This window comes from Protopterus annectens, chromosome 8.part0 (assembly GCF_019279795.1).
Source record: "Protopterus annectens isolate FY-2018-M chromosome 8.part0, PAN1.0, whole genome shotgun sequence".
NCBI classification, from domain to species: Eukaryota; Metazoa; Chordata; order Ceratodontiformes; family Protopteridae; genus Protopterus; species Protopterus annectens.
The window spans coordinates 170756487-170766486 of NC_056741.1; the positions used below are offsets into that span (position 1 = coordinate 170756487).

Here is a 10000-nt window from a genome sequence, read left to right on the forward strand (position 1 = left end):
TGCAACCATATAGCCAAACTGGAGGCTAAACTCTCTCAACTCAGTACTGGCATAACCAGTCAGGAGGAGAAGGAAACCACACTCACTACAATTCCAGTCTCACATAGACCTACCACGACAGCAAACCAAACACATAAACACACAAAAACATACTCGGAGGCTCTAAATAAAAATCTGCCTAAGCAGCAGAGACCTCCAAAGTAGACACCAAAGCAACCGCTACCCCAAAACAAAACACATGCAACACATAGCTCACAAAGCCAGTGTGCTGAACAGTCACAGCCCTTAAGGCTAAACAACACACCTGATACACTTGTAATGGGTGACTCTATCGTCAGGCACACTGACGTTCCGCTCACCAGGCTGAACAAGGAGAAGGTCATGGTGAGCTGCCTGTCGGGTGCTAGGATCTGCCACATAACACAAGCACTCAGGTCACTCCAAGGCAAGGACAAATATGACTCAGTCATTGTCCATGCTGGTGTGAATGACCTGAGACATACCTCCCTGGACTATATGAAAAGAGACATAGAGGAGCTCTCTGAGCATGTAGCCCAGGCTGGTATGACCCTGACCTTGAGTAGCATCCTACCCTCACCAAGAATGATGCCACAATATGAAGACAAGATGATCAATTTCAACAATTGGCTTAAGTATTGGTGTCATTCAAAGGGGATCCAATGCCTGTCAGCCTGGGATGACATGCTCGACAAGCCATGATGCTTCGCTAGGGATGGCTTGCACCTGTCACCCCTGGGCTTTCAGATATTGGCAAAGGCTCTTGCTACCCCCATTGTGCCTTTTTTAGGCAAGGCTCAAAAGACAAACCCACCTGCATAGGTATCACAAGGGATAAGAAACTAAGAGTAATGCTACTCAATGCCAGAAGTCTAAACCTCAAGATGCACTTTCGAAACTCTCCTTAGCATGGAGAACATCGATATCTGTGCAGTAACAGAAACCTGGTTCAAGGCTCCCGAGAACACCCCAGCACTACCAGGTTATACCTCACACCATGCTTTCCGGCCCCAAAACTTGGACCGAACCACAAAAGGAGGGGGAGTATCAATATTCGTCAAGGATACCCACACCTCCAGGTTGGTGGCACAGCACGAAGCATCAGAGACTATCCATGTGCAACTACCAGTGGGTAAAACTGCCTTCCAGTTTATAGCCTTCTACAGACCACCCCCCCAAACCCAGGAACCCCACTCGGCCTTCCTGAGAACACTGGAAAATATGAAGGTCTCTCCAAACACCATTATATTGGGCGACTTCAACTACCCAAACATAGACTGGGAGCATTACTCTAGCTCCAACACCCTAGCCCAAAGGTTCCTAGAAATTATAAACTCAAATGCTATGGAACAACTTGTTACCGCTCCCACAAGAGGGGAAAACATACTGGACCTGATCATCACCAACATGGGGACTCTATGCTCCAGACCAGAAGTGTATCCCTCACTGGTAAGATCAGACCATAAACTAATCACACTGGATATTCACATCCCAACCCCACCCCCTGCCCAGAAAACCACAGTGAAAAACTTCTCTGAAGCAAATTTCACACTCCTCAAAACTGAGGTGGAATCCTTCAAAGCCCCCGGGCCTGTGGAAAATACGGCCCAGACCACAGAATCCTTTATAAACGCATTCTATGAACACCTTCAGGAATGCATGGATCATGCAATCCCAAATAAAACCAAGACCCAATCCTCCAAAGGCAGACATCCTATCTAGTGGACCCCAGCCATAAACAAACTATACAATAGAAGGAGGAAGCTACTACATGATAGAGCAAAATCAAGGGAAGGCATCTCTGATCAGTATTAGCAAAAAACTACGGGCACTCATAAAATCATCTAAGGCCAGCTTCGAGAGAAAAATTGCACAGGACACTAAGGATAATCACAAGGCTTTCTTTAGTTATGTTAGGAACCTCGGTGGGAATTCCCAGATATGCTCAGAATTAGTCCAAAATGACAAAAAATACACCGAACCCACAGACATTGCCAACATCCTAGCTGACAGGTTCAGCACAAACTTCTCCCCCCCCACCAAAAGGGCAAATATCTATCCCAGCAGAGTGCTGCCCCCCTGACATCTCAGATGCTCAGGTAAGAGCCACCTTCTCCAAAGCAGAAAACACAGCATCAATGGGACCAGATGGTGTCCTGGGCTGCATCCTACATTAACTCCAAGAAGAGCTAAACCCAAACATAAAACTACTGTTCAATCTCAGCCTTACTACAGGATATGTACCCAAAGAGTGGCGTACAGCAACAGTGGTCCCTCTCCACAAAGGTGGTGCCTCAATGGATCCTGGAAACTATCGCCCCATAAGCCTGACTAGCTTGGTCTGCAAAGCTATGGAAAGGATCATCATGGACCTCATAAATGAAGATATTGGGGACCTACAGACACTGGATCCTACCCAGTTCGGCTTTGTTAAGGGCAGATCCTGCCTCTTAAACCTGGTCGATTTCTTTGAAACAGTCACCAAGGCCACTAACGAGGGGAAGGTGGTCCACACAGCCTACCTGGACCTCGCAAAAGCCTTCGATACAATACCCCACTCGGGCATTATAGATAAGCTCACCAGCTTAAATATAAACCCCTATGTCACTAGATGGGTTGCAAACTGGCTCAAGGACAGAACCCACATGGTTAGAATTGCTGGAGCCATGTCAGACACCAAACCAGTTACAAGTGGCGTCCCACAAGGCTCAGTCCTGGGACCTCTCTTGTTCAGTATATATTTCTCGGAGGTACAGGCCAGCATGGAAGGACTGTGGCTGACCAAGTTCACAGATGACTGCAAACTGGGTGCCATAATTGACTCTCCAGCCGACACAAGCATCCTCCAAAAGGGCCTCATAGAAACAGACAACTGGTGCCAGAGCCATGGCCTCAAGCTAAATGCCAAAAAGTGTACAGTCATCCCCTTTGGCAAAAACAAAGTGCCCACAAATTACCACATAGGTGGTAATCCATTAGGTACTGAAGAAGTAATTAGGGACCTGGGGACCCAAGTTGATAGCAATCTCTCATTTGACAACCACGTGGCCAAAGTGGTTAGAAAAACATTTTATATAGCCCACCTAATCATGAAGGGATTCACATCTAGATCAGGGGAGGTCATTGTGCCTCTTTACTCATCCCTCATCAGGCCCATAATTGAGTACAATGCCCCTTTTGGGATCTGCCTTACCAGACACCTGCAGCAACTGGAAAGACCCCAAAAGTACCTCACCAAGAGGATCAAAGGGCTCAAACAGATGCCATATGCTGCCCAGTTAAAGAAACTCCAGCTCTACTCAGTGGCATACCACCTGCTCAGAGGCGATCTGTGCCTGACATATAAAGCCATGTCCAACCCGGAATTAATGGACGTGCTGCGCCTCAGAAAATCCAAATCCCATCGAGCTACGTGCTCGAGAGACTTGAACCTCAGCACTGAAATAAATAGGACATGCTGGAGGGACAGATTCATAACCCAGAGGCTCCCTTCACTCTGGAATAAAATCCCAGTCCAGGTTAGGCAGAGTCCCTCATTGACTCTCTTCAAGAGGAATCTTGATGAGTGGATAGGAGATCGTAGGTTTACCCCGGGTATCACTTCTGTGTCACTGTTAGACAGAGACACAGTATACTAACCTCGAAAAAGGGCATAGCAAAGTTAATTTAAAATGGGTGGCGAAAGCCAAACACACTCTGGCTAGGCTTATGAATGCCCTAGGGCAGATAGCCTACTATGAACCTATGAACCTATGATTACAAGTTCCTGTTCCATATTCATAAATTGCCATTTTATGGCATATATGGAATGTTTTTATATTTAAATGGTGACATTCTATTTTGTATAATTAACAAATGTTAAACTGAGTGATTATTGTCAATTTAATACTATTTGTTTGGAATGTGATTGTTAAATTCTGTGACATTCCTAGTTCAGGCTTCTATTGTTTCCCTTGAACAACTTTGTCAGTTTGATGTCATATATAAAACATTAGTTACCTTGAGAGCTTAAGTATTACGTATGGTAAGGATGGGTTACAAAACCACAATTCAAGTTAAAGCAATTATATGACTTGTTATGCACATTTACTCATATGAGAAAATCATCATGTGTCCCCTTGATGTTCAATACAGTATATGTCATTTATGACAAGTTAAACCAGTAGTGTTATTATACACAAGCCCAAGTTATTAAACTGAATGTCTATTATCAATTTAATACTATTTGTTCAAAATATGATTGTTACATTCTGTGACATTTCAAGTTCAGGCTTCTGTTGTTTCTCTTGAACAACTTTGTCCTTTTGATGTCCTGTATAAAACATTAGTTACCTTGGTAATTGCTTAAGTATTATATATGGTCAAGTTGGGTTACAAAAACTACAATTCAAATTAAAGCAATTACATGACTTGTTATATCTATTTACTTATATAAGAAAACCATCATGCTTCCCCTTGATGTTCAATGTAGTGTATGTCATTTATAACAAGTTAAGACAGGAGTATTATTATACACAAGCCCATGTTATTAAATCATGTCTATAATATCTAAATTCAGCAGACTGCTTCATCTTATATGACGATTATGTATTTTATGTCTAGATTTACTAAAATCATACATTACATAACTATTGTCTGTGTGTGTTTTTTTTTTTTTTTTTTTTTTGGATGTTGCTTAGTTATTTGACAGACCACAAGCTGTAATGCTTATTCTTATTATTAGTTCCTTCCAAGCATATTTATACAGTCCATAGACTTTAAATTATGAAACCTTTCTAGTTTCTTATTCATTATAAGTATATTTGCATCCTTACATACAAACATATCAGTACTTCAAGCACAAGCAACAATGCCCATCCGGTTTTGCCAGAATACCACTCACTAGTTCATGTGGTGAGTTTCCAGGCTGTTCTTAAAATATCCAAACCAATATTTGTCCTGTTCCATTTTAACAGCCTATTCCATGCAGTGGCCACTCTGCCAGTGAACCACTCAACATACCTTCCATTCCCACCAATATTTCCACAAAGGAAATCTTATGACTCTCTAACTCTTCCTGGCAACCCCAAACCCCCCTAGAATCAGCTATCCCCATATGCCCAATACGTCCAAGCAAGTTCACCTCTGAGACCACTGCAAAGGGTACTGCGTAAGACCAAGTGCTCTTAGTCTTTCACAATAATTCAGACTTCCAGTCTTATGTAAGTCCTTAATGTGTTTGGACCAAACTACATTTTAAATATAAAATTGTGCTTATTATTTTATTTATTTATTTTTTTATCAAGTATCAACTTAATGAGCTAAATGAAGTGTTGGTAGACCATCAATATGTGTACATGTGGTTTAAAACAACCCTTTTATTATATATATTTTTTAAACCAAAAACTTCATTGCCGAGACTCATCTTGGAGGCTCTTCAGAGCCGTTAAGCATTATTGTCACTCTGTCTCCATTACCATAACAACCTGGGAACATCTGTTTCTGTTAGTGTGTCTGTGTACTGCATACCAGAAGCTCATGATGCACCTGAAGCAAAGCTTCAGTTCACTGCAACTTCAAGCCTAAATTCCCTCCCTTTCAGTGAGGCAGCAGCCAGGAAAAGAACGGAGAGCAAATAGATCAGCAAAAAAACCTCCCAACAAGCTGCCACAATAAGAGATAACACATTTTTCCAGCCTTCCCACCTCTCACTCAGCAGATGTATAAAAAACTATTCTCTGCCAAAATATCCCAAATCACAGTTTTATCCATCCCCTTCACCTGGATCCAGGCTAAAACATCAACTGCCTCTTGCTAATACACAAGCATCAGTAAACCTCGATCAGAAGCAGCAACCCACAGCTTCCTGGAGATGAAAACAGCAACATACAACAGCTGCCATACACATTTGCATCCACGCACACCATGTCAGGCTAAATCAAACAGCACTCGAAGCTATGATACCTGCCATAATTGATATTAACTATGTTTAGACAGAATAATAATGACATTTGTACTAAGAGCTTGCTACTATTATTTAACCAGGATATACATGAATATTTCTAAATCATACTTTAACTGAAGAAGGCAGTAGTCTCCATGACAGCATTTTTTTAAAAACATTCTACTGTTACTGTTATTATATATGATGTTAATTTGTTACATTTGAGTCTGAACTCTGATGAATGGTACCTTGTTGAATTAGTTAATTAATTATTTAAATTATTATAAGTAAAATCAATGAAAAGTGAACAATATAAGTATCCACTGAGTTCAAGTAGGGAAATGGAAACTTCTATGTTTGTATTATATGTTGCTTTGTTTGGCTTATATATAATGTAAATAGTAACCCATCTTGACCTGCCTTTGTTTGTGAAGAATTATTGGATTCTGAACATTCTGAATAAATCATTACTGTTTCTCATTTTCTCAGAAGAAATCCTCCTTTTTTAAATAAAAACAGATGAAAATGATGTACCATATCAGTTGATACTTTGAGAGATGTAGTTGTAAGAGTTATTTTTTTGGGACAGCTATCTTGGAATCAGTTTTTTGTTTCTTCTTTCTTCCATCAGCCAAGGATTTGTTTCTTTTATTCTAAGAGTAGGGGCCATCCATTCCATTTCTTCTGGGATAGACACTATGTTGTTGTTTTTGATGAATATAGTAGCTTCTTCTAAGTCATTAAAGGTTCTCATCTCATTGCAAAAAGTATTTTTTTCTTGGCTGGAAAGACCAGCTGTGCTTTAATGTTGTTTTGTTTCGACAGTTGTATTATTGGCCAGACTTTTTTCCTTTGTTCTAGTATTCTGGAAGAATAATCATTGTCAAACCTTATCAGGCTTTAATTATATTTTAATGGTGATTTTCTCCAAGCAGATTTTAATATTAGTTCCTTGTCCAGAAATGAAAGAAATGTTATAACTATGGAGCTGGGTGGAGTATTTGTTGAGTTAGAAGCAGATTTCCTGAGTGCTCTATGCACCCTTTCAATTCCAAATGAAAGTCCCTCTTTCAAGTCTAAAAATTCAGGAATCCATGTTGTTAAGAATGTAACAATGTCTTCTCCTTCAGTGTTTTCAGGCAGACCAAAGATCCTTATGCTGTTTCTTCTTTCCCTGTTTTCAAAGTAATCTATTTTGTTAAGCAGCCATGTATTCTGTTTAAACAGAAATTCGTTTTGGAATTCTTCCTCTTTGGGTCTCCCTTCAATGTCATTTAGAGAAGTCTCTATATTTGTTATTTTTGTATGGTGTTACTGTAATAGTTCCTTAAGAGTATCCATCTGTTTTTGAGAATTTAATTTGAGGTTTTCTAAGTCATCTTTAAAGCCATCCATCTTCAAAGATAGTTCCTGTAATGTAGATGTCATCAATAGCATTTATTTTTCCACAGCAGCATCTGGATGAGAATTCCTTGAGATGTTCATATTCAGTGACTCAATATATCTCCAAGTTACTTGACAGGAATTTTTTTTGTATATCTCCACCAAAATTGATATGTATTTAGTTTAGTAGTTTATCTATAGATTTATGATGTTTTAAACTTGAAAATAATAACATTTTCCTATATTATTATACTAGTTTGTGGAGCTCTCAAAATTCACTGCTCTAAGTTGGCGATCTAGTCTCTGCCCTCTTCTTCTTGTTTTGAAAACAATTATGTGTTTAATGTTGTGAAAAAAATGAATTTTTGCAAAACAGCATGTAACCTTATGTTGCATAATTCTGAAAATTGTCACAACTGGCAACATGCAACAAGGGATAGGATATATAAATGGAATATTCATGAATTAGATTTCACAGTGTAACAGTTATCTATTAAAATGGAGCTGGACAGATATGTTGATCTATATGTGGAAGAAGGACCTCTGGATATCAAACACAAATAAAATGTATATATTGTTCTCTTTTTTGATAGATGCTTATATACAGTATCATAGCAAAATAATTAATTAAATCATCTAGCCAACTAGTTAAATACTATATGTGGGACAGGTTTGCTGGTGGTGGCAGACTGCATTCTCTATAGTAGTTACACCAGAGTTCTATTGCATCTCACAAACCATAAGATGTGTTTGCTGTGTTTATTTTGATATTTTTCTCTACCAATGTGATTTAGTCTATAAAATGACCTATACTAAACTGTAATTTGAAATGCACACCTGGTTTGTCTCAACCTTGATAGCCTTGTTTTTCTATGATTCATTAATGCCTTCACTGGTACACCTTAGTCATAGTATGAGTACTTTCCTATAGACAAATCTCATGTATTGCCTATCCAGACATCTGTGACAGTTTACATGGGAGTTATATATCCCTACAGCTTGGGATGCTTCAACTGTACAACTGCAAAACTTGCTCTTAAATCGTACTAGTGTTCCTCATCACAAATTGAGAAATAATTTGCATTAGCAAAGTCTGTCAAGAGTAACATAATTAAGTCATACTTACATACAGCTGTTGCTTTGTAGGTACCTCCTTTCTCAGTATGTAATGCTGTCATTTTGAATAATGTATTCTCAGTACATCAACTCTTCTTTGAACTATTTATTTATTTTTCTGTTTTATACGTGGTTCAATTTCCACTGAGACTAAATAAACTACCCAAATATGTTTACTTTCCATATTTGCTCAGTACCAGGATTCCAGGTCATTATTTTTGTGTTTGCTTTTGAAGCATGAACTAAAAGGTTTTATTTCCAAGAGTATTATATGTCAAGATGGCATATCGGTTAATGTTACTTCTTCACAGCACTAGAGCTTTGGTTTGATTCTGGCTAAAGGACCTCCTCTGTGACATTTGTAGATTCTATATGCATTTGTTTTCCACATTCCAAAGGCATGTCAGCAGGTGAATTTTGGATGCTGAATTCACCTTGGATAGTTGGATTAGGATTATTATTAGTAGTGGTATTATAAGTAGTGGCATGATGATGATGATGGTGGTTATGAAATAGTTGTAGCAGAGAGTATATAGGAAAATGCAAGAGGTATCATCTTCCTTTAATTGCAACAAAATTAATTCAGTCAAAACAATTATAATTACCTTTTTAGTTAGTCTCATCACTTAATCTTGTGTTTTCTGCAATGACTTTAATAAAGTTTTCATTACTTTGTCTTGCAGGTGTATACAATGGCTAAAAGAGATCAGTCTTTCCTTGCATCATTTATTTCTAGTACAGCTGAAGTAGAGATGGCTCCGTGTAAACAATTCCAACCGACTGGCTCATACTGGCATCAAAACCATTTAGGGGCAGTTCCTGTATTTCCTATCACTAATTTTGTCAATGATGACAGCTATGCATTTTTCTTTGTAAGTTGTTTTTACAGCACTTTTTTATAATGCTACAGTTAACTGGAGTTACCCAGGTCTTGGGAACAATTATTTTGCTCCTTTTGTGTCTCAAAAATGCATCACATTTCCTAACCCTTTGCTGTTGGTTATCAAACCTTTTTTTGTTCAGAACCACTTTCCATGAATGTGCTTTCCTGCTGTTGAAATAGCTTGAATCAATATATAAAGACCAAAATAATAAATTATGCAAGAATAGATCTACTTACATAGACAAGCAATATGTTAAGAATTATTTTCCACAGAATCATCAACATTATCATCCAGCTTTTTCCCATTTTATATGGTATTGTGTTGTCATGTCACTTGTTGTCATCTCTATTCATTTAGTGTTACTCTGATACCTTCATCAACACTCAGGCCCAAGTGCCACTGATCATCTCTCATGCAATCTATCCATCTCACGGCAGCATGCTCTAATCTCCTCTTGCCTTTTCCTATCAATGCTATCTTACATATGGACTAAATCACATATACCTCCTGCTGTTCTAAATATGCAGACCCAGCCAATCATCATATACAGCTCTGGCTGTTCCAGCATGAACATTCATGTCACCTATTATCAGAACCAACTCATTTTTGTCACACTTTACTGAAGTGAAGACTGTTGCATCTTTATAGGTTCATAGGTAAGTACTAGGCTAGCTGC

The 10000-nt window shown here is 38.8% G+C and overlaps 1 protein-coding gene across 1 annotated transcript in view; it reads left to right on the top strand.

Annotated features, from left to right (window-relative positions):
- LOC122808690 (alpha-2-macroglobulin-like) overlaps positions 1–10000 on the top strand; it is a 1814690-nt gene that overhangs the window by 936198 nt on the left and 868492 nt on the right. Inside the window, exon 16 of the mRNA XM_044079678.1 lies at positions 9124–9312. Within this exon, the coding sequence (XP_043935613.1) occupies positions 9124–9312 (189 nt within the window). The remainder of the gene's footprint in view (positions 1–9123; positions 9313–10000) is intronic.